We start from the raw sequence: 25333 nt of genomic DNA on the forward strand, positions 1-25333 counted from the left end.
TCATTTGAATGTGCATTCAAGGATTATATATGGTCTATGTTGGTGTTTTGCATACGCTTTAATTAGCACAAACTCCATTTTGGTGATTATATAATTACCTGATGATTTTGATCAAAATCATGCCTCAACTTATAACCAATTTGCATGTGTGCCTAGGCTAAAAATGTTAGGTGGGAAACTAACATAGCAATGTTGCTAGGGTCATCATCAACCACTTGTGAGACCCAAGCCAATGGAGTTGCTCAGTGAGGACTGGCAGTACAAGAAAAGGTGTTCTCATATCGTTTCACTGTGCCAATAAAAACTTTTTCACGCGCCCAAATTTGACCCCGTCTAGTCTAAACGACTTCTCCGGTACAGATTTGTGCGGAACAGCTTTTTACTGTAAAGGTAAGCAGAACCAGGATAAGATGCCAGAGACAGGATAAGATGCCATCACATGGCACACTGCACCTGATACCTTTTATCTTTGGTTGACCGGGGCCCAAAAACAGATGGAGGGCAGCTAAACGGCACACTCAAAGTGTGCCATTGTGATGGCATCTTATCCTGGCTCGGTAGTTAAGTAGAAGATGCTTTAAAAAAAGGAGGGAGAGAATAGCCAGCTTGGAACTTTAAACTTGAGAGTGGTGGTTCTACCGGTAGAATTGGCTGTATATACCTGTAGAAGCCCTCTCAAATGGATATATAAAAGCAGGTTTCAGACTCTCACAGCATCTCCTGCAGAAGAGCTAAAAAGAGTTCTAACCATGTCATCTCCTTCCATTACTACTACTTCTTCACTTGAGTACGATGTTTTCTTGAGCTTCAGAGGCACTGACACCCGCAAAGGGTTCACTGGACACCTGTTCGATGCTCTGAAACATAAAGGGGTCCGTGCTTTCATGGATGACGAGGAATTGAAGAGTGGGAAAAGGATTGACGAAAACCTTTGGAGAGCGATCGAATGCTCAGAAGTATTCATAGTTATCCTGTCCGAGCACTACGCCGACTCCAGATGGTGCTTAATGGAGTTGGCTTTGATGGTTAGCTGCAACAAGATCATCTTCCCTGTCTTTTACCATGTAGATCCATCAGATGTTCGTCGACAAAAAGGGCCGTATGAAGAAGCATTCCGCCACTATGAAAAACTTTGTTGTCTACACCCTGACGATAAAGAGCATATCGAAGAGCAGAAAGTGAGGGAATGGAAGGAGGCATTGACGCAAGTTGGCAATCTCAAAGGCTTTGATCTTGACAACCAATACGATGGGTACATCTCTCTCTCTCTCTCTCTCTCTCTCTCTCTCTCTCTCTCTCTCTCTCTTTATCTATCTAATGTTCTTTTCTCTTGTGCTTTCTTTATTTGTTTTGGCTTTTGTTCTTGTTCAGTTCATGGGTTCAACATTTTGTTGATGTTCATGAGTGGTAATGTTGAATTACTTTGGTCTCTCTCTCTCTCATATATATATATATATATATATATATATATATATATATATATATATATATATATATATATATATATATATGTATTGCCTCGTCGCTACAAATGAAATGGATGAGATACGAAAATTTCCATACTATTTAGCACAAAAAATGCCGAGGTGAAGAAGCATCTAAAATTGCTCCAATACTTTATTTTATTTTACTTTTTAACATCAAATGAGAGGTATGTAGGGGTGGGCATTGGGCCTGCCCATTTCTTAACAGGCTGGGTTTTTGGGCCGGTTCTTAACAGGCCGGGTTTTGGCTCGGTTCTTAATGGTCTCATGAAGCTCATGGCTCGGTCCATTGGCCCAATGGGTCAATGTGAAGTGGTCCGGGGCCACTCCGGCCTAACCCAATCCTAAAATTCATAAATGGTTGACTGAAATTATGAGTTAATGAGAGAATAGCAAGTTCTCGTGCAACTAATTCTTAATTAGTACAACTAATTAGGTAAACAATAATAATTAACAAATACCAAGTTCCCATACAACTAATTAGGTCAATAATAATAGTTATTCAAGTTATTATGTAATAGTTAATTTTTAAAAAAATTATATTATTAAAAAGTTAATAAATAACTCAAGCCCATCGGGCCAGCCTGATAGGCCTGCGGACTGACCTACATATATAACAGGCTTGGTTTTGGCCCGGTACCTAATGGGCCCGATGGGCCTAAAATCATGGTCCAAACTCAGCCCATGTCTAGCTGAGTTGGCTTGGCCCATCGGGCCGGTTGCCCACCCCTAGAGGTATGGGATGCATGTCGGCCGCACCATAGTTGGCCCATATCTACATCTTACTCTAGAGCTCATTTGTTTGAGAGGAAATGTCTGGTCTCAATGAGCTGTTTTTCCATGACTATACGTGAAACAAAAAGGTTCCACGAGAAAGTAGCCGGCCCATATGGTGCCATGGTGTGCATGACTTTTCCTGCAAGACTAATGCAGTGATTAGAAGGATTGCTCCTTAACCCTACAAGAATCAATATCGCAACTATGAAATTAAGCAATTATGAAAAAACAAAAAATTAATAGAAAATTGAAATAAAATCACTAAAAATATCTTATAATTCATTCATCTCTCATTTGCTCTCTCTATAATGAATATTTATATTGAAGAAAGGAAAACCCTAGAAACTCTAATCCTAAGATAAATCCAATCTTAAACTATGATCCAAACATGACCCGATAGCCAATATGGATATGAGATAAATCTGATACGAAATAAGATCTTAAACTAAGATCTAAACTAAATAAATATAAGAAAACCAAATAATAAAAATAGATCGGAATGGACACTATGGACCCTTTAGTGTCTCACTCTTGCTCTTGCATCATTCTCCTTGGGTTGGAGATGACTTGTCCTCAAGGCTGAATCCTACTTTCACTTTTTCCAATTTCACTCTACATGTTTGGGTTGTGCATGCATAATATACAATATGAACAATGTTATGTTCCTCAGGATGGGAATATCAAGCGTGACTCATTCTGAGAAGTATTGGTATGCTCTTTTAAAACCAATCATAACCATCTATCATGTTGCTCGTAGAAAATAATCAAAAGGATCATACATATCCAATACAGAAACACTCCAATCTGAGATACCCATCACTTCGTGCTCTACATATTGATGATGATGTGCCTTGGGATTTGAAAAAAGTCTGGATATGGTTTAAGGGTATAGCGTACTTTTAAATTTGGGTATTGTGTAAGATAAGGGAAAGAGTACTTTTGTTTGGACCTAATTAGATTTGGATATCAAGGATTTGGATCCCAATATAAGAAAGTTCACTTTGGATTGGGTCTATGTAACACCCTGATCTGGGACCTCAGGAGTCCGAGTTCAGTTGGTATTACTTCTCAGAGGGAAGAGTGCAAAGCTTACACAGAGAAAAACGTGGCTAAAAAAAAAACTTTTTATTTTATTTCCATAATCACTTTCTTCTTACAATGTTCATCATTCATAACAGAAAAAGAACAATTACAATTTATTCTCAATAACAAGGAAAGTAAAAATACCAATGCTCTGCTGTAGACTGAAAAAAAAAAAATGCTCCCAAGCGACTGATCTAATGCCTGGAACCTACAGTTGTAATTAAACAAGAATGGAAGTGAGTCTACAACCCAGTAAGAAATAATCATAAGTAATTAAACAACAATTTACAACTGTAGTGAGCTCTAAGCCCCTAGACTTATTTTAATTCTCGATACACCACACATGTTTGTATATTTTCATTTTCACCATTATTATTCACAAAAACTCTCTCTCTCTCAACTATCACTAGGCTGGCTATACCGGTAATAGCCATCTATGGGTATAACAACCCTGTAGAACACCTCAATTCTACATGTTGGCCAAACAATGAACCATACACTCCTAGTGGTCCCCGGACCACTAGGCACTGCAGTGTACCACCACGGGGACCCCACCGGTAGCTAGCCGGGAGGTCAAGCTCTCAATCTTGGCATGATTCATGCTACATCCTAAACATGATGGTTATCAACCATCCATGATTGTCCAGAGTCCCAAACCAGTGTGAGTGAAATCCTAAGTCACAACTAAGTTCACACCTTGAACAATATTCTCAAATTCAAAGTTTACTCGTTCCCTCACGAGTGGTGCTATGACTAATCACAAAATTCTCATTCTTAATCTCATATTGATGTTAGAACTCACACCGCTCTCACTTAACACGCAATGATATAGTGTCTCTACATCATTAAATCACCAGCGACCCACTTTCCATAGTGGTTGCACTCTGGCCGCGAACCAGATAGCCCTTGCCACAGGTCGCCACTTCCGGGATTTAAGGGGTACTACATGCTGAATTCTAAATATTCATTCATACAACATGAATGAACTAAATGAGACTCTATTTCAAACTTAAATCTCATCACAATGCATGATATTAATGATCAATTAGACATGCAATTACAATTGATTTCTATCATGCATGACATACCACAACTAACATGCATTTCACAATAAACATGTATTTAAATTAACTCATAATGTCAAGCATGGAATTTATGCATGTCATGGTCTCACTCAAAGCTATCATGCTAATCACAAAACCTCTATAGCACTACGATAACAAACAACATGAAACAAGTTTATTTATATCTAAAGTTACTTATAATATCCCTTACTTCAAATGCGAACATTGTACTTCCACCGAAGGTGAGTCTCAAGATGCTTTAACAATAGGATCTAGTAATTAAAGCAATATATTTAAATTAATTCACAAAACCTCTTACTAAAATTACCAAAATACCCTTCCTGAATCTTATTCAAAAAACCACGGTTTTTGCATTACTAGTTTGACTGAAGTTCATAAATCAATGGATTCCCATCTTCAATACGAATCCAACGCACCAAACCTCACTCGATTCCAAGTTTGGAGTGCGAAGATATGTCCATTTTACTAAAATGAATCTCAAGTATCTAAATGGATATCTTGGCACATTTCGGATTTCGGGCCAATTCGAGACTATCTTCTGACCCAATTCTGATCTGGATCCAAGCTCTGTCTGTTTGGATTCAGATCCATTTCATAACTGGATCCAAAACTGCTTGACTGGATCCAGAAAGTCTAATTGAGTCTGAACCAGATCCATTTTATTCTGATTGGATCCAGGACAAATTGATTGGATCTGGGCCTGCTGGACTGGATCCTGGACAGTCTGATTGGATCCAGATCTGCCTGACTGGATCCAGGATAATCTAACCGGGTTCAGACCTGTCTGACTCGATCCAGATCCGAGACTGATCCAGTCAGATCTGGACCCGGTTAATCTGGATCTGTGACAGGTCCAGATTGAACTGGTTCTGAAAAAACCCAGATCCAGACCCGAATGGTTCGGTTTGGACCTTGGTTCAACCGGGTCGGTTTAGACCCGATCCGGTCTGAACCGGTTCTGCTTGAACCCGAATATAACCGAATCGGTTTGGCTTGAACCGGTTCGACCCGAACCGGTTCGGTCTGGGTTCGACCCAGACTGACCCGATCCAGACTTTCTTTTTTAACACTCGGTCTGGGCGCGACCCAGACCGGTGGCTCGGTCTGGGTTGCACCCAGACCAACCCGGTTCTGTCCGGGTGATTGGGTCAGGTCTGCCCCCTCCCCCTTTCCCTTTATCCACCATTGCTAGTGGCTGCCACTAGAAGTCGACCTCTGACAGCCAGCCGCTATCGACGTCGATCGTTTGTCGATGGCATCACCCAACCGAATGGTCGGTGGGAGGAATGACTCTCCACCTACCGCCTAGTGGTTGCCACCGGTGGACGATCTCAAGTGCCAATGGCGAAGGCTAGCCTCAAGAAGGTAGAACACCACTTGCTATAAATGGTCATTGTCGATCTGAACAAAGCTTTGATGGAGGTGAGTTGTCGGCGTTCTCCTCAACCAATCAACACCCTCGATGAGCGCAGACTATTACGTCGAGAGGTGAGCAAGACCCTTAAACCCCAGAGAATGAAAGAAATAAGTATCACTCTTGTAGCTCACTCATGTCACTCTCATCAAGCTCCCATAGTGACGTACTTATAGTGGAAAATTGGTGGGAGACTTATAACTAGTGAGTATCATGCATGGACAATTTTGAGACCATGTAATATTTTCATAACTCTCATGTAACCAACATGGCCCCAAAAACTAAAACTGAAAAGCCACACCCACTTGGTCCCTTGATGTGCTCTGGTCAATATGTATCACATCTAAGTTTTATCCAATCCGACCCAAAAAAATCCAACACAGCCAGCTTTCCCGTGAGTTTCAAACTTGTGACCTATTGTCAAGGGTGACATTCACAAGTAGCACCTGTTAGATGAGCAAAGGTTTTGCAGGCGTGATTGATCTACTCATTAGTCTATGCAATGTCCCAAACCTCGTCGTAAAACACACAAGCAGAAAACTGTCCTCAGTCAGTTAATTTGATCAATAGAAACATATTTAACTAGGGATGTAAACGGATCTGGTTTAGTTCGGTTCTTATTTGATCTGATTATGAATCGGCTCTAAAAGTAGGACTCAAACCTGACCCAATCTAATTCAGGTTCTAGGACTCGAACCGGTCCATTGATAAAAAGGGGCGGAAGGGGCTGTGCCCCTTCTGATTACAGTTGTAGAGGGTCGGCCCCTGCCGACCCTCTCTCTGCACTCCTTGCCTGGGCCGGCCGACCTCCCCCCCTTTCTCTCTATCTCTGTCAAAAAAAAAAATTTCTTTAACAGCAACTCGCCGACAGCAATGGCTGTCGACCCCCCTGAGTTCGGATCAAAAGAGAAGAACAAAGAAGAAGATGGGGGGAGGTGGACTCACCTTGCTGCTGTTGCCGTCTCCGCCGCCGTCTCAGGTAAGAGTCTCTCTCTCTCTCTCTCTCGCTCTCTTTCCCTCTCTATCTCTCCCTCTGCCGCTCGTTTGGTGCGGTGGAGGGAGGCTGCGTGAGGGTTTTTATAACCCTCGCGCAGGGTGAGGATAACCCTCACCCCCGCAGATTTTGGGGGGTGAGGCTTATCCTCACCCCCTCCCGTTACGCGGTTTCCCCTTTGGAGGAAACCGCAGCTTCCTTTTTATTTTATTTTTTTTTAATTTTTAATGTTTATCCCCTCCAGCGACTCTGTCGGAGGGGTTTTTACAATTCTACCCCCCTTAAAAGAAGATTCGTCCTGAATCTTACCTAAAAACAAATGTGGAAATTGCTCGCGGATATCAGATTCACGCTCCCAAGTAGCCTCTTTATTGTTGTGATGACTCCACTTAACCAAAACCAGAGATAACTCCTTGTTTCTGAGCTTTTGCACTTTCGTGTCCAGGATTTCGATGGGCTTTTCTCTCATACTCAAATCATCTTGTAAATCTAATACAGTCTCGATTGTATTCAACATATGGGAGGGATCTGGCACGTACTTCTGCAACATAGAAACATGAAACACGTTGTGAATTCGAGATAATGGAGGTGGTAGAGCTAACCGGCATGCTGTCTGACCAACTCTCGCAAGTATCTCAAATGGTCCAATATATCTGGGGTTCAACTTTCCTCTTCGACCAAAACGCATTATTCCCTTAAACGGCGATATTTTTAAAAACACGTGATCACCTTGCTCAAATTCCAACTCACGACGTCTTTTATCCGCATAACTCTTCTGTCGACTTTGCGCTGTGAGAAGACGCTCTCGAATGAATCTCACTTGGTCTGCCATTCGCTAAACCATTTCTGGCCCTAACAAACTCCTTTCTTTGACTTCATCCCAACACAAGGGAGTTCGACATCGTCGACCATACAATGCCTCAAATGGAGTCATGCTTATACTTGCTTGAAAACTATTGTTGTAGGCAAACTCCATTAATGGCAAAATATCATTCCACGAGTCGCTATACTCCAAACTACATGCCTGGAGCATGTCCTCAAGGGTCTGAATGGTTCGCTCTGACTAACCATCTGACTGAGGGTGAAAAGTTGTACTCATTTTTAATTGTGTCCACATAGCTTCTTGAAAGCTTTGCCAAAATCGTGATGTGAACTTCGAGTCTCTATCTGAAACAATTGAATCTGGTACTCCATGAAGTCTTACAATTTCTCTAATAAACAATTGAGCCAGTTGGTCACACGAGTGAGTTGTCTTACAAACTAAAAAGTGAGTTGACTTAGTTAGCCTGTCGACAATCACCCAGACTGAATCCATCCCATTCTTCATCTTAGGAAGCCTCGAAACGAAGTCCATTGATATATCCGCCCATTTCCACTCGGGTATGGGAAGTGGTTGCAAAAGACCACCTGGTCTTTGGTGCTCAATCTTCACCTGCTGACATACTAGACATTTGCTAACAAACTCATCAATGTCTCTCTTCATACCATTCCACCAAAACGTATCTTTCAAATCTCGGTATATTCTGGTGCTACTGGGATGGATGGCATATCTAGAATGATGTGCCTCTTCCATCAACAGATTTCTAAGCTGATTATCTTTAGGAATGCAAACTCTTTGATGAAATCTAAGAAGTCCTTGATCATCAATTTTGAATTCTGATTCTACATTTTCTGAGATCTTCTTTCTTACTTGCATAAATTCTGGGTCTAAGGGTTGCTTTTCCTTAATTTGATCCCACAATTCTGACTTCAAGATGGTTTGAACGAATAATAATCGACCTGGTAAGCATTGAGCTTCTGCCTTTTGATGAGCCACCAAAGAAAATAACTCACAGTCTGCAAGTCTAGCTAGAGCTCATGCCTTTCTGCTAAGAGCATCAGCGACTACATTTGCCTTACCCGGATGGTGTTTTAGCTCGAAATCATAATCTTTCAGAAATTCCAACCACCTCATTTGCCTCAAGTTCAAATCTTTTTGAGAAAATAAATACTTAAGGCTTTGATGGTCGGTAAAGACCTCAAATTGCTCGCCATAGAGGTAGTGTGTCCATATCTTAAGGGCAAAAACCACCGCTGCTAACTCCAGATCATGCGTCGGATAGTTGACTTCATGAGTTTTGAGCTGACGAGATGCATAAGCTATCATTTTTCCGTGTTGCATTAGAACACAACCCAATCCTTTGTGAGAGACATCACTATAAATAGTGAAACCTCCAGATCCAGAAGGTAAGACCAACACTGGAGCAGTGGTCAAACGCTTCTTTATTTCCTGAAAACTTTACTCACATTTCTCATTCCACTCGAACTTTATATCTTTCTTTGTGAGCTTCGTCATAGGAGCCGCCAACAACGAAAATCCTTCAACGAATCTCAGTAGAATTCTTGGGTCCTGACCAATTGATGACTGCTTCAATCTTTGTAGGGTCTACCATAATCCCGTCTTTAGAAACAATGTGTCCAAGAAAGGACACTTGTTCTAACCAAAAAGCACACTTAGAGAATTTGGCATATAGCTTATGTTCTCTAAGTGTCTGCAGAACTATCCTCAGATGCTCTTCATGTTGCTCCTTCGAGGTAGAGTATATGAGGATGTCATCGACAAATACCACAACAAACTTATCCAAATAAGGTCTGAACACTCTATTCATCATGTCCATGAAGGCAGCTGGTGCGTTGGTCAGACCAAAAGGCATGACCATAAATTCATAATGGCCATATCTTGATCTGAATGCTGTCTTCGCCACATCTTTCTTCTTAATCCTCAATTGATGATAACCTGATCTCAAATCCAACTTTGAGAAGCATGCCGCTCCTTACAGTTGATCGAACAAATCGTCAATTCTCGGCAAAGGGTATTTATTCTTTATGGTTACTGCATTCAATTGACGATAGTCTATACACATACGCAGTGATCCGTCCTTCTTCTTGACGAACAAAATTTGAGCACCCCAAGGAGATACTGAAGGTCGAATAAATCCTTTCTCCAATAACTTTTGTATTTGCTCCTTGAGTTCCTTGAGTTCCGCAGGGCCCATCCGATAGGGAGCCTTCGAAATGGGTGTTGTTCCCGGAACTAGATTGATTTGGAATTCAGTCTCCCGATCAGGAGGGAGACCTGACAGATCTTTTGGAAAAACATCATCATATTCACGGACTATGTCTATATCTGATATTGGGAGGTCTTTTTTCTCTTCAGTTTTCATATACGCCAGGAATCCCATGCATCCCTTTTCAATATATATATTGGACTTTAAACACGATATGATAGCTGGCTTATGTAACTTTCTAACACCCTGATATGTGAAAGTTTGGGTATAGGGTATTTGAAAGCTGACACACTTTCTTCTACAATCGATAGTGGCATGGTGGTTCGACAACCAATCCATGCCTAGAACAACATCAAGGTCTTTGAAGTCGAGTTGCAACAAGTTCACAGGCAACTCTCGATCTTCAATTTTTACAACGCAATTAGGATACACAGTATCCACAATAGTGGTTTCTCCTATAGGTGTCTCTATTAAGTAAGAAACACTCAAGCGAGAAGGTGTCACTGGCAATCGTTTCCCAAAAGCTGAAGAAGAGAAACTATGTGTGGCTTCTGAGTCGAATAACACACGAGCAAGAACACCAGAAATAAGAAGTGTACCTTCAACCACATCAGGGTTGGCAAGAGCTTCTTGAAGAGCAGTCGCATAGGCACGACCTGGTACTGCTGGCTTCGGCTTTGGCGGAGCGTTGTTTCTTCGATCAGGTTGTGGGCAATCATTAGCATAATGATACATCTGCTGGCAGTTGAAGCATTTGACGTTCCTCAAGTCGCATTTACCCTCGTGCCTCTGGAGACCACAAGTCTTACAAGCATTGTCCGACTGGACCGGCTTCTGGAACCTTTGTCGCTTGGCTTGCTGATTGCCAGTATTCTTGACTTGCTTACCCTGGTTCTGACCAGAGTTTTGTCCCTCAAAATGCCTCTTGTTGCCCCTTTGGAATCTTTCCTTAGCATAAAACTTCCTTTGAGAAGATTCTGCCATATTACCACCACTATGCTGGGTCTTCAATTTCGTCTTGACTTTTTCCTTCGCTTGAGGTTTCTCAGTTGTCTGCATCTCCCAAAACTCGTACCTGGAGGCATAGTCCACAAGTCGGCTGTATTTCTTTATTTGTTATGGCCCGACCAACCTCAAAATATCGGGCCTCAAACCCCTCTCGAATCTTCTGTACTTCTCTTTCTCGTTTGCCACCAAGGACTTGGCAAAACAAGAAAGAGAGAGTTGAAACGAGCGGTATATTGGGCGACTGTCATGTCACCCTGCTTCAATTTCCTGAACTCTTCTTCTTTTTCCACCCTTTGACACTTTGGAAAGAACTGCCTGTAAAATCTTCTCACGAAAGTGGACCAAGGCAATTAAGTGTCCGGCTCCAAGGTGTCCCTGATAGATCTCCATCAATGCTCTGCATCGCTTGTCAGATTGGATACAACTATCCAAACTCTCTGATCATCTGGACATTGTATGACATCCAATGCCTTCTGAACTTGCATCAGCCAATTCTCTGCCACGACATCGTCAGGAGTGCCATCGAAGAGCGGAGGCTGCATATTCTTGAACCTCTCCGCCCATGAGGTGATACCAGAAATCATCGTCTGTGGTTGATTTTGTTGGGCACGGGTCATTTGTAGCAATTCATATAAAATGTGGTTCGTGGTATACTCAGGCGGTATTCTCGTACTCTGACTCATTGAGGATCCTGGGGAGATCTCTATACTTTCTTCTCTACCTTCACGCTGAGTATTTCTCTCCAGTGTGTGAGTTGCCACGTGGCTCCCCTGAACTCGTGCCCCTTCCGTCGTAGGGGATGAAGAGGGTTCCCTTCGCGATGGTCCACCAAGGATTTACCTTTCTCGCCTAGCTGCTACCGTGTCCTTGGAAAGATAAGAAGTTCCTCTGCGATTGGCCATTTGTACTGCAGTAAAATTTTCACTTAACATTACATGTTTATTGGATTCTCACAAGACTTATCACATCTCACGCAATATCAATAAAATCATTCACTTTATTTCATTCAAAAAGAAATCTCATACATGTATGAGAATTATTATAAGTACGAAAAAGAAAGAACAATGCAATCAAAATAATTCTACTCTACTAAGCATACTAGCTAATCCTAATCATTCTTCGATCCATCCGAAGCAGGGCTTGTTCCTTGAACTCCCTTGAGTCTGAGTCTCGGGAGGAGCGTTCAAGTCGTACTGAGGCGAAGCAGGAGTATACGATGGTGACGAAGATATGTGGGTAGGTGTGGCAGGAGTGTATGTAGGTGAGGCAGAATCATCACTAGGGTCTTCATCCTCGCCTCCCTCTTCTGAGTTTCCCGAAATTTCTCGCCCCTGTTCAAACCCTGGGTCACCTTGGTTGGCTCCCGCTGCCTGCCGAGCTGCTTCGGTCGCCTGAATTGCAGCTCTCCGAACTTCTTCAGCCAGAAGCTCGTGGAATGGAGGTGGAACCCTCTGGTTTCCCCCACTCATGGTCGTCATATAACTAGCTCGGGACATATGTCGTCCCCGTGCTCTGGCCATACGAGACCCTCCCCAAGACACAAAGTTTGTGTCTGGAGCAGCTCTTTTCCCGATGCCTCCTCGAGCTGCCATCCGATTTCCTCTCATTCGCCCACGTGCCGACCTTGCTCTCTGACAATTGCATTGTCGATTTCTCCTTTTGTAAGGTGAAGGATGTGGCCCTTGGGTAGTGTAGGGGTAGTTCTGATGATAAACGTCCCGGTCTCCGAGAATGATGTAGATCGGAGGGGGCTGAGGCGTCAACTCTCTAACCACCTGAGTCATGCTTGTGATGACTCCAGTAACCATCGTCATTGCGGCGAAAAACTCCTCTCTCCCTACCATGGGAGGCTCAGTTGGGTCTTGAGCACGTGGGACATCGTTGTTTCCTTGTTCGTTAGCCATTCCTAATTACACAATAATTTAATCACTAACGTGTATTATACAAGCAGAGACGTACATCTTGCCATTGAGTCCTATTACGAATGATGAATAATTTTTCTTTGTAAACCTGACTCTGATACCACTTTGTAACACCTCGATCTGGGACCTCAGGAGTCCGAGTTCGGTTGGTATTACTTCCCAGAGGGAAGAGTGCGAAGCTTACACAGAGAAAAACGTAGCTAAAAAAAAAAGCTTTTTATTTTATTTCCATAATCACTTTCTTCTTACAATGTTCATCATTCATAATAGAATAAGAACAATTATAATTTATTTTCAATGACAAAGAAAGTAAAAATACCAATGCTCTGCTGTAGACTGAAAAAAAAAACTGCTCTCAAGCGACTGATCTAATGCCCGGAACCTACAGTTATAATTAAACAAGAATGGAAGTGAGTCTACAACCCAGTAAGAAATAATCATAAGTAATTAAACAACAATTTACAACTGTAGTGAGCTCTAAGCCCCTAGTCTTATTTTAATTCTCGATACACCACACATGTTTGTATATTTTAATTTTCCCCATTATTATTCACAAAAACTCTCTCTCTCTCAACTATCACTAGGCTGGCTATACCGGTAATAGCCATCTATGGGCGTAGCAACACTGTAGAACACCCCAATTCTACATGTTGGCCAAACAATGAACCATACACTCTCAGTGGTCCCCGGACCACTAGGCACTGCAGTGTACCACCACGGGGACCCCACCGGTAGCTAGCCGGGAGGTCAAGCTCTCAATCTCGGCATGGTTCATGCTACATCCTAAACATGATGGTTATCAACCATCCATGATCCTCCAGAGTCCCAAACCAGTGTGAGTGAAATCCTAAGTCACAACTAAGTTTACACCTTGAACAATATTCTCAAATTTAAAGTTCACTCGTTCCCTCACGAGTGGTGCTATGACTAATCACAACACTCTCATTCTTAATCTCATATTGACGTTAGAACTCACACCGCTCTCACTTAGCACGCAATGATGTAGTGTATCTACATCATTAAATCACCGGCGGCCCACTCTCTATGGTGGTTGCACTCTGGCCGCGAACCAGGTAGCCCTTGCCACAGGTCGCCACTTCTGGGATTTAAGGGGTACTGCATGCTGAATTCTAAATATCCATTCATACTATATGAATGAACTAAATGAGACTCTATTTCAAACTTAAAGCTTATCACAATGCATGATATTAATGATCAATTAGACATGCAATTACAATTGCTTTCTATCATGCATGACATACCACAACTAACATGCATTTCACAATAAACATGTATTTAAATTAACTCATAATGTCAAGCATGGAATTTATGCATGTCATGGTCTCACTCAAAACTATCATGCTAATCACAAAACCTCTATAGCACTACGATAACAAACAACGTGAAACAAGTTTATTTACATCTAAAGTTACTTATAATATCCCTTACTTCGAATGCGAACATTGTACTTCTACCGAAGGTGAGTCTCAAGATGCTCTAACAATAAGACCTGGTCATTAAAGTAATATATTTGAATTAATTCACAAAACCTCTTACTAAAATTACCAAAATACCCTTCCCAAATCTTATTCAAGAAACCATGGTTTTTGCATTACTGGTTTGATTGAAGTTCATAAACCAATGGATTCCCCTCTTCAATACGAATCCAACACACCAAACCTCACTTGATTCCAAGTTTGGAGTGCGAAGATATGTCCATTTTACTAAAATGGATCTCAAGTATCCAAATGGATATCTTGGCACATTTCAGATTTCGAGCCAATTCGAGACTATCTTCTGATCCAATTCTGATCTGGAACCAAGCTCTGTCTGTTTGGATTCAGATTCATTTCATAACTGAATCCAAAACTGCTTGACTGGATCCAGAAAGTCTCATTGGGTCTGAATCGGATCCATTCTATTCTGACTAGATCCAGAATAGTGTGACTGGATCCAGGACAAATTGACTGGATCTGGGCCTGCTGGACTGGATCCTGGACAGTCTGATTGGATCCAGATCTGCCTGACTGGATCCAGGATAATCTAACCGGGTTCAGACCTGTCTGACTGGGTCCAGATCTGAGACTGATCCAGTCAGATCTGGACCCGGTTAATCTGGATCTGTGACAGGTCCAGATTGAACTGGTTCTGAAAAAAACCCAGATCCAGACCCGAATGGTTCGGTTTGGACCTTGGTTCAACCGGGACAGTTCAGACCCGATCTGGTCTGAACCGGTTCTGCTAGAACCCGAAAATAACTGAATCGATTTGGCTTGAACCGGTTCACCCAAACCTGACCCGGTTCAGTCTGGGTGCGACCCGGACCGACCCGGTCCAGACTTTTTTTTTTTTTAACACTCGGTCTGGGCGCGACCCAGACCGACGACTCGATCTGGGTCGCACCCAGACCAACCCGGTTCGGTCCGGGTGACCGGACCGAACCGGTCCCTCGATAAAAAGGGGCGGAAGGGGTTGTGCCCCTTCGGATTACAGTTGCAGAGGGTCGGCCCCTGCCGACCCTCTCTCTGCACTCCCTGCCTGGGCCGGCCTCTGAGGTCGGCCAACTGTGTCGGCCAGTCGTCGGGGCCGGCCGTCGGAGTCGGCCACCACAAGGGTCGGCCGACCTCCCTCCCTTTCTCTCTATCTCTGTCAAAAAAAAAAATCTTTAACAGCAACTCGACGGCAGCAATGGCTGCCGGCCCCCCCTGAGTTCGGATCAAAAGAGAAGAACAAAGAAGAAGATGGGGGGAGGTGGACTCACCTTGCTGTTGTCGTCGCCGCTGTCTCAGGTAAGAGTCTCTCTCTCTCGCTCGCTCTCTTTCCCTCTCTGTCTCTCCCTCTCCCGCTCGTTTGGTGCGGTGGAGGGAGGTTGCGTGAGGGTTTTTATAACCCTCACGCAGGGTGAGGATAACTCTCACCCTTGCGGATTTTGGGGGGTGAGGCTTATCCTCACCCCCTCCCGTTACGCGATTTCCCCTTTGAGGGAAACCGTAGTTTCCTTTTTGTTTTATTTTTTTTTTTTTTTAATGTTTATCCCCTCCGGCGACTCTGCCGGAGGGGGCTTTACAGTCTAACAAGCTTTGGTGAAAGTCCAAGTTGGAATTATGTATGATTGGGTTAACGGACTCTAAAATAGGTTTTGGGGCATCCAATAAAATGGATTTGGATTCATTAAAATACATCGATTCGATCATGAAACTCTGAAAGTTCTATTTTGAATCTGTAGGCGATTATTATGTCACGATATTGATGATGATCAACAAGTCTAGGTGGGTGTTTGTGGATAAATGCTTTATCATTCATGTCAACAAACTCTTCTATTGGGTCACATCGTGCAATGTGAGGAGGGTGATTTTGGCCTTGAATACGAACTAGTGGGGCCTCTGGATGCACCCTCTTTTTCTGATAAGGTCCAGGTGCTAAAGGTTGTTCAGCTTGGCCTCCAGAAAGGTTCGGTCATGGATCCGAAAGCCTTTACGGACGTGTCTATCATAGGTCCAATAGTAGGGTTTGAGTTCATATAGGTTGGCCTAGGTGGGTTAATAGCAGTAGGAATGGGATGGGTTTGGTACGGGTATGGCAGAGTTTAGGTTTGGCACATGTATGAATCATTGTTTGGATTAGGGTTTAGGTGGTTTGAATAATGGGTTTGGTTAAGATCTAATTAGATCGCAATTGAATCGAGTAGATTATGTGTCATTGCACTCATAATAGGGTAGGGCAGAGCCTACTTTGAATTTGGGGATAATAGGTTTGGTCTAGACCCGATCCAAGTTCATAAAGTAGTTGAATTTGGTTTTGACCCAAGCCAAAACTAAGTTAGAGCTCTGTTGGAGCTTAATTAGGCCAAGTTTGGGTTGATTTAACATTAATTGGACTAAAATACTGGGTTTGGTTTTGATCTAGATAAATAATCTAACCAGACCCGACCTCATGGGGTTGAGAACGGGCATGAACTGAGCCCAAACCGATTTGAATCGGGTCTGGAACCCTGAAACTCACTTGAAATGCTTGTGTGTGGGAGAACCAGTTTGACTATGTGGTTCATCGGGTGGGAACATCCCACCCATGTTAGGGTAGGAACGAGGCTCCTCCATCGGACCTCTTAGGGCTTAGGGGTGCCTTGCCCAGCAGCTGGGTCTCCCGTCGGCCATTGCCAGTGGTAGTTAGGTGACAAATGGCTACTAACTGGTGGATGGGTGTAGACATCCCCTCCCCCAACTGCAATGCCATGGCAGGGGGAGGTCGTGCAGTCGGCGGGTGGTTTTTTGACGACAAACAGTTGGCAGTCTCCCACCGGAATTAATCGGTGGGAGCACCCCACCAGAGTTAAAGCACCGAACGACCCTCTCTACCACCGATTGCATCGGTGCCATGGGGTGTCATCCTACTGGCAGGCGACCGGCCTGACAATAGCTTTTGTCCAGTGGGAGGCCTTTAATCCAGTCCCCGCCGATGATGAGAATGTCGATTGCATGATCTGCTACCCATGAACAAGGGAAGCTGGTGACACGATTAAAGCCCCTATCGACTACTGCTGTTGCATTTTCTAGTGACCTTGGTTTGCCAGCACTGGTGAGGAGTCACTGACGATGTCGTGGCCAAGCCCATACTCCAGCTTTGATGGATGAATGCTTGCAGAAGATCTCCGACCTTGTTTCGACTAAAGAATCACTCGATAACAAATTGTTTGTGCTTCTCGAAACAAAAAGGACCACTAGTGGTTGTTGCACCTCTCGGATATGACAGATGCAATGACTTCATCATTAGATACGATGGATAACAATGATCGTCTAAAGCATCAATATATTGGGGATCCTGCAAGTTTATGAGTTGTATACTTGATGAATACTGAATCAAATGAGATTGATCCCTCAAATCATCAAGGAGAACCATCCTTTTTCCTTAACAGGATCTTCCCTCGAACTTGGTAATAAAGTGATGATCAAGGAGAACAATAAGAGTTTTGATATCAAATTAATGAAGTGATCAGAAGGATCACTCCTGAACTTCGATACTCTAGTGCAAGTACGAAAACTAGAAAACTTTGAAAATCAAAAAATTAATAAAAAATTAAAGAAAATCACTAAAAATATCTCATAATTCATTCAACTCTCCTTTTCTGTCTCTATAATGAATATTTATAATTAAAAGAGGAAAACCCTAAAAATATTAATCCTAATATATATCTAAGTTGGATACATCCTTAAACTATTATCGAACACGACCCAATAACCAATATGAAGCTAAGATAGATTTGATAAAAAATAAGATCCAAAACAAGATCCTAAACTAAATACATACAAGAAAACCAAGTAATGAAAATGGATCTAAATAGATCCTATGGGCCCAGTAGTGTCTCGCTCCCGCTCTTGCATCCATGAACCCTTAAGAATTGATACCCTAGCAGCTACAAAACTAGAAAACTGTGAAAAATAGAAATTCAAAAATAAAGAAAATTCACTTAAATTATCTCATAATTCATTCATTTCTCATTTTTTTGTCTCCTTACAATGAATATTTAAGATGAATATAGAAAAACATTAGAAACTCTAATCCTACTACCGATCATCTAAGATAGATCCAATCTTAAACTATGATTCAAATATGATCCAATAACCAATATGAATATGAGATAGATTTAATACAAAATATGATAAAAAACAAGATCTTAAACTAAGATCTAAACTAAATAAATACAAGAAAACCAAATAATGAAAATGAATCCGAATGGACCCTATGGACCTGGTAGTGTCTTGCTCTCGCTCTTGCATTAATGGCCCACTGGACTCACCATAAGAGGAACCATACTCGGATTCTATAAGGATTCCATGAACCAAACCCGGACCATACTCCATAAAATAATATTTTTTATTTTTTTTACATTGACAAATTGCGGATCTTAGTCCAAACTCAGGTCGGGCCTGTGTCTAGTATGAAATTTCACAAACCATATTCGGTCCATATATTAATCAGACCTTCTTGTTTATCAACAACAAACCCTGATCCTATAAGGTATGGCACCAGTCGGGTATGCGTCAAACCTGACCCATTGACACCCCTATTTGCGTAGGGATGCACATGGTGCACGTTGAGTTCCCAAAAGCATCTGCCCACATGCAAAATTAATATGAAAATATGCAATGTCAAATTTCATTCCAGCAATGATAGCTATTTAAATAAAATGTAAAAAAAATCTGAACATCTATAGTATTATTTGAATACATATTCTAACTGTCACCGCTTCATGAACAAAAATCATCCAATCCTTTGACATAGAAACAAAGTAACCTATGTCAATCCAAGCTGTCCAACCGATGCCTCTGGACGGTTAGGATCCGCATCCTGGTGAGAATGTGGACCAATCGTAGCCATTTGGTTGGATGGCAAGGATTGGATGTTGGACGGATCCCATCCTATGTCAAATGGAATTTGTACTCCTTCGTGGATCTTTTTTTCAACTATATGCGATCGACTCCCACTTGATATGCAGGTATCTTTAAGATTTCAACTTATCCCAATGGGGTTTACTTCCCAGGGTGCCGAGTCCCTATCGGGTGCAATCACATGGCACAAATTTTGTGCATTAAGCACCTGATTGGCCTCCATCAGGCCTTGGGCCTCACAACTGACAGGCTTGTCTCAAGATGGAGGGTAATCAGGTGCTTATTGGACAAATATTTGTGCAATCATATTTCTCCTGATTTTTGGCAGGCCCATTAAGTGACCTGGTTCTCGGTGAGGGATCGTCGTCATTATATATATATATATATATGATCAACGTACATCGGAAAAATGTTTAAAAGAAAGTTTATTATTGCATCTCTTCTCTTATTGTTGTTGCTTTTATGATTAAAACATGCAGGAAAGAGCCACAATTGATCCAAATAATCGTGAAGAAGGTTTTGCATCAGCACAAATGCAATGCATTGGATCTCACCAACCACCCTGTTGGAATCGAGCCTCGGGTAGACGAGATGAAGAAATTGTTGAAAATCGAAGCTGAAGATGTTAGAATGATAGGCATTTGTGGGATGGGGGGCGTCGGAAAATCAACACTAGCCAAAGTTATCTATAACAGAATCTCTAAGATGTTTGATGCTAGCTGTTTTATTTCAAATATAAGGGAAGCAGCAGGACAACACAATGGGCTGGTGATGTTGCAAAAACAACTCGTTTCTCAGATTGCAGATGAGGAAAACCCAGCAATATATGATGTGGATCAAGGTGCAATCACAATAAGGCAGAGATGCCGTTGCAAAAAAGTCCTCATTATTCTTGATGATGTTGATAAAAAAGATCAACTTAGTAAATTGGCTGGTGAACGAGACTGGTTTGTGAAAGGAAGTCGGGTCATAATAACAACGAGAGACGAGCACGTATTGAATGTGCATCATGTGAAGGATGATGAGATTTATAGGCCTGAAGAAATGGATCCAAAAGACTCACTTGAGCTCTTTAGTTGGCATGCTTTCGGGAGAAGCCAACCTATCGAAGGATTTGTGGAGGTATCCAAACAAGTAGTATCAGTCACAGGTGGACTTCCTTTAGCACTGGAAGTGATGGGTTCAGAGTTGTTTGACAAGACCGACGAACAACAATGGGAAGAAATGCTGATAAAATTGAAGCGTATTTTTCAACGTGATATTCTGGGAAGGTTGAAAATAAGCTACGATGGACTTGACCAAGAGGAGAAGACAATATTTCTCGACATCGCATGCTTCTTTATCGGTGAGAAAAGAGAATATGCGACCGATGCACTGAGTGTGTGTGGGTTGGCCTCGAACCTAACAATTGAAACACTTTTGCATAAGTCTCTCTTGAAGATCAATGAAGCTGATGATAGATTGAAGATGCATGATCAATTGCGAGATATGGGGAGAAACATCGTCAGACAAGAAAGCACCTCAGACCATCGTGGCAGGCGTAGCAGGATATGGGATCGCAATGATGCACGCCATGTATTGAATGATCGTGAGGTAATAACTAATTGATGGTGCAATTTATTTACTAATATTTCTTTGTTTAGACAAATATGTAGATGGAACTAGCTTTTGGGCACACAAATTTAAAAAAAAAAAAAAGATAAATCTGACTAATGGACATTTTTTTTATAATTTTGCTCTTTTGTGTCACATGATAAAAATTATAAGACAGCTGGTTATCGGCTAAAAAAGACAGGAGCTCGGAAGCATAAGCGAGAAACGATACAAAAAGAAAATATATAAGAAGAGAGAAGCAAGGAATAAATAAAATAATATATGAATTGAATAAGAATCAAAATAGAATGAAAATAAAAGTAATTATTCTTAAATTTCTTGACTTTTTAGTGTGAGAATTAGTTTTTTAACAAAACCTAAAAATAGAGAAAGAACATGCAAGTGAGTATATAAAAAACATGAAAAATACAGTGAGATAACATATAGCTAGGAAGAATATATGAAGTGTGTAAAGCAAACACAGGAGAAATGTAGGAGAATCAAGATTCTCCAAGGCTAGGAGCATCGCACATCCCACGCTTCAGGCAAAACTGAAAAGAAACAAAATAAAATTGCTATGTTTGTCATATTTTCTGGTTTGCTGTCACACATGGTATATATCATGCAAAAAAAAATTCTTGCCATCTACGTCATTGTCGTTTTCTATTTCACAACTTGACAGTGTTCGTATTGGGCACATCCAGGGGTCAGAAAATATTCGAGGCCTCCTTTTTTATGATCCTGTTGCTTTAATTGGTGAACCTACCAGCGAACAAAGTCTGAGCACTGAAGCTTTCACAAAAATGTCCAGTTTGAGATTGCTTGGTATCGATGGTGTCAATCTTCAAGGCGATTTCAGCGAAATGCCCAAAAGTTTGAGATGGTTAGCATGGCATCACTGCCCATTGGGATCACTACCAGAGGAGTTTGAACTCATGAGGATTGGGTTTCTCGACTTATCAGACAGCAAATTGGTGCGACTATGGGATGAAGGCAATGAGTTTGGAAATAAGGTTAATTAATGTTTATATTCTTTCTTTGTTTGCACTTCTATTAATTGATATTGCTTCCTTAAACAAGAGAGTGATTTGATTTTGGTTGGCAGGTCTTCCATTGTTTAAGAGTTCTTAAGCTTGAGCGATGCCGTGAACTTCAGAAAGCTCCTAATTTTGATCGTTTACCAAAGTTACAAAAACTCTTACTCTCCGGATGTAAGAAATTGGGCTCGCTTGATGAATCCATTGGTTGTCTTAAGGAGTTGATTACCCTCGACTTGGATGGCTGTCAGGCCCTCACGCATCTGCCAGATTCAATCTGCAATATGAACAAGTTATGTGGGTTGCGTCTTGATGGAACAAACATTACAGAGCTGCCCCTTTCTATTGGGTCCCTTCACAATTTAAAGGTACTATCTCTGACTGGTTGCCGTAGACTAAGAAGCTTGCCAGATTCAATTGGGTACTTGAACAAGTTAGGTGTGTTGGATCTTGATGAAACAAAAATTAAAGAGCTTCCCCTTTCTATTGGGTCCCTTCACAATTTAGAGGTACTATTTCTGTGGGGTTGTCGGAGACTAAAAAGCTTGCCGGATTCAGTTCGAAACTTGAACAAGTTATGTGGGTTGGATCTTGAAGGAACCAAAATTAGAGAGCTTCCCCTTTCTATTGGCTCCCTTCACAATTTAGAGGGATTGTCTCTGGCTCATTGCCTTAGGCTAAGAAGCTTGCCGGATTCAATTGGGAAGTTGAACAAGTTACGTAGGTTGAATCTTGTTGGAACAAAAATTAGAGAGCTTCCCCTTTCTATTGAGTCCCTTCATAATTTAGAGGAATTGTTGCTGTCTGGGTTCAATAGGCTAAGAAGCTTGCCGGATTCAATTGGGAACTTGAACAAGTTACGTAAGTTGCATATTGATGGAGCAAAAATTAGAAAGCTTCCCCTTTCTATTGGGTCCCTTCACAATTTAGAGGTACTGTCTCTGTCTCGCTGCGATAGGCTAAAAAGCTTGCCGGATTCAATTGGGAAATTGAACAAGTTATGTGAGTTGAATCTTGGTGAAACAAAAATCAGAGAGCTTCCCCTTTCTATTGGGTCCCTTCACAATTTACATGATCTATTTCTGTCTGATTGCGATAGGCTAAGAAGTTTGCCAGATTCAATTGGGGGCTTAAACAAGTTATGTAGTTTGTCTCTTAGAGGAACAGACATTAGAGAGCTCCCCTCTTCTGTTGGAGCCCTTCAGAAATTGGTGGAATTGAATGTGACAGATTGCCACAGGCTAATAAGCTTCCCTGAATCAATTTGGAACTTGACCAAACTCAAGGGACTAGAGTTTAGGGATTGTGAGTCATTGAGAGTACTACCCGATCCTATCGGCGATCTCAAGAAATCACCTGAATCAGTTGGTGGTTTGACTAAAATTGAGGAGTTGGAATTCCACAAGTGTAGATCATTAAGAGCGTTGCCTAATTCCATGGGAACTATGATAGGTCTGGTATCTATTAGCTTTTTAGAGGCAGGCATAGAAGAGCTTCCTGATTCTGTAGGGTCTCTTTTGAACCTAAAGAAATTGTGGATGACAGATTGCCTTAGACTTAGATGCCTGCCTGATTCAATCGGGAGGTTGACTAAACTGGAGGAATTAATGTTATCGGGATGTAAGCGAATAACTGCATTGCCTCATTCTTTGGGGAATCTGGTAAACCTAAAAGGGCTCGTTTTCAATTACACCGACATTAAAGAGCTTCCCAGTTCCATAGTGTCCCTTGAGAAGCTAGTGGTGTTGGACATCTATGGTACAAAGCTGAGAACTCCACTACCTTTATGGGAGTTCAAAAGCTTAAAACGTTTAGCCGTGGGGAGTATTGAGGGTGAGGAGGAGGAAGTGTGCCTAGAAAATAAGATTGAGAGCGACGGTGAGGAATATCCCCAAGATACGGTGGAGGTCACAGGTGAAATCGACGAAGAGGGAGAAGGTGAAGGTGAAGAATCTGAAGAGAAAATAAGCGAAGAGGGAGAAGGTGAAGAAGAGGGTGAAGTTGAGGAGGGTGTTCAAGAACGCTTAGAATATGCAGAGGAAAGCAGCGAAGAGAAAGTAGGTGAAAAATATCCCCAGAATATGTGTGAAAGGAAAGTACTGATAAGTGCATACTCTGAAAAGACCCAGGAGTACAGGGAGATCTATTCATTTCCCCCTTCCTACGGGTGGACATTGCTCGTCAGGGTTGGGGATGATCAAAGGTGCATACAACTGGATGAAGCGGATGGCCGCATGCCAAAACGTCGCATCCAATGGCAAAAGCTGATTTTCCCTAGCGATTTTGTCCTTGAATCAAGCAGCTCAAGATATGATGAGAGGGTCAATGCTCCACCATTGGCATCGGAAGCTAATGCACACGCTGCTGCCGCTGTTGTTTTGAACGATGTGGGGTCACCATCTAGAAACATTGAGCATGGAATTGCCACAACAACAATCGCTGAGGAAGAGACGCCTTGTGGAATCAATCAGCAGTTTCCGGAGCCATCTTCTGACCATGTAAGATCAAGCATACGCCAGAAGGAAAATAAACATGGAAAACGGAATGTAGTATTTCCAATGCCATTCGGAATCTTGTGCGCGTGTCTGCTCATTTTCTGCATCAAAGGCTTCCGCAGACGCTAATGAGAAGGTGATGAAATCTCTTCTCTGTAATCTCATCAATGTCTAGAGCGTAGTAATTACCATGTCATAATTCTGAAAAGATGCACAAGTTTTGATTTTCATGTACTCATGTTTCCTTGTTGACAGGAACTAATTCCATGTCAGTGCGGAGCTTTGCAATTTGCAAAGTTTGCAGAAGAGTGAGACTACCTGTTATCCGTGGCAATTGTTACGCTTCCCTGGAAATCGATTAAAGTGGTAGCTGTTTTCCAGCTGGTTTCACATTTGGATCTTCATCTTCTACCTTTCACTATAAAGTGAACAGCAAAGCAAGGTTGCAAACGATACAAGATGGTAGCAATGTTGATGTAGCAGCAGACAAGCACCAATTGTTTGTCTGCTGGTATGACAATTCTTGGATCTTACAATGTTTGTTTGTTTGTCTCTGTTTTTCTTGTGCAAAATGGGTACAGCAGGGTAAAGCAGAACTCGTCAATGTTGTGCCCTGTTGTCGTGCTGTTTCTATTTTTCCTTTGCTGTATATTGCTTATTAACAGGAGATTGCTTGTCACTACTGATGTTATTTTCGTTACTAATTTTCCAAAAAAAAAAAAAAAGAGAGTGAGTGAGTGAGAGTACTGTCCCTGGGAAAAATAATAATGATGGCTACAATCGGAAAACCTTTCAAGTGATTTCTTTTTCTTTACTTGTAAAATTCTAGGTTGTTTACTTGTTTTATGCTTGATCAGGAATCTGAATGACAATGGTGGAACTGTGATTGAGCAATTCCTCAGCTGTATGTTGGAATTCAATGAGTTGACTAATGTCAAACCCAAATCTCTCATTTCTCTTCCTTCCCCCAAAGGATGTATTTGCATGCATAGCCAATTGCGTTTCTGA

General features: G+C 41.9%; 1 protein-coding gene across 1 annotated transcript; it reads left to right on the forward strand.

Moving 5' to 3' along the window:
• The first annotated feature begins 725 nt into the window (after nt 1-725).
• Nucleotides 726-24987, forward strand: LOC149822917 (uncharacterized). Its single transcript, XM_089980171.1, has 5 exons — nt 726-1252; nt 19680-20793; nt 21498-21806; nt 21899-24461; nt 24581-24987. Exons 1-4 carry the CDS (start codon nt 750-752, stop codon nt 24452-24454), a joined length of 4482 nt encoding a protein of 1493 aa, XP_089836297.1. The 5' UTR covers nt 726-749; the 3' UTR covers nt 24455-24461; nt 24581-24987.
• The last annotated feature ends 346 nt before the right edge of the window (nt 24988-25333 follow it).

Source organism: Nuphar pumila, chromosome 11 (genome assembly GCF_984573655.1).
Source record: "Nuphar pumila chromosome 11, dmNupPumi1.hap1.1, whole genome shotgun sequence".
Lineage (NCBI taxonomy): Eukaryota > Viridiplantae > Streptophyta > Magnoliopsida > Nymphaeales > Nymphaeaceae > Nuphar > Nuphar pumila.

Bases quoted from the DNA above. Each gene is read 5' to 3' on its own strand.
- LOC149822917 (XM_089980171.1), top strand. From the start codon at position 750: ATGTCATCTCCTTCCATTACTACTACTTCTTCACTTGAGTACGATGTT. The intron at 20,794-21,497 runs GTAATAACTAAT...GGGCACATCCAG, and splicing joins ATGTATTGAATGATCGTGAG to GGGTCAGAAAATATTCGAGG. The intron at 21,807-21,898 runs GTTAATTAATGT...TTTGGTTGGCAG, and splicing joins GCAATGAGTTTGGAAATAAG to GTCTTCCATTGTTTAAGAGT.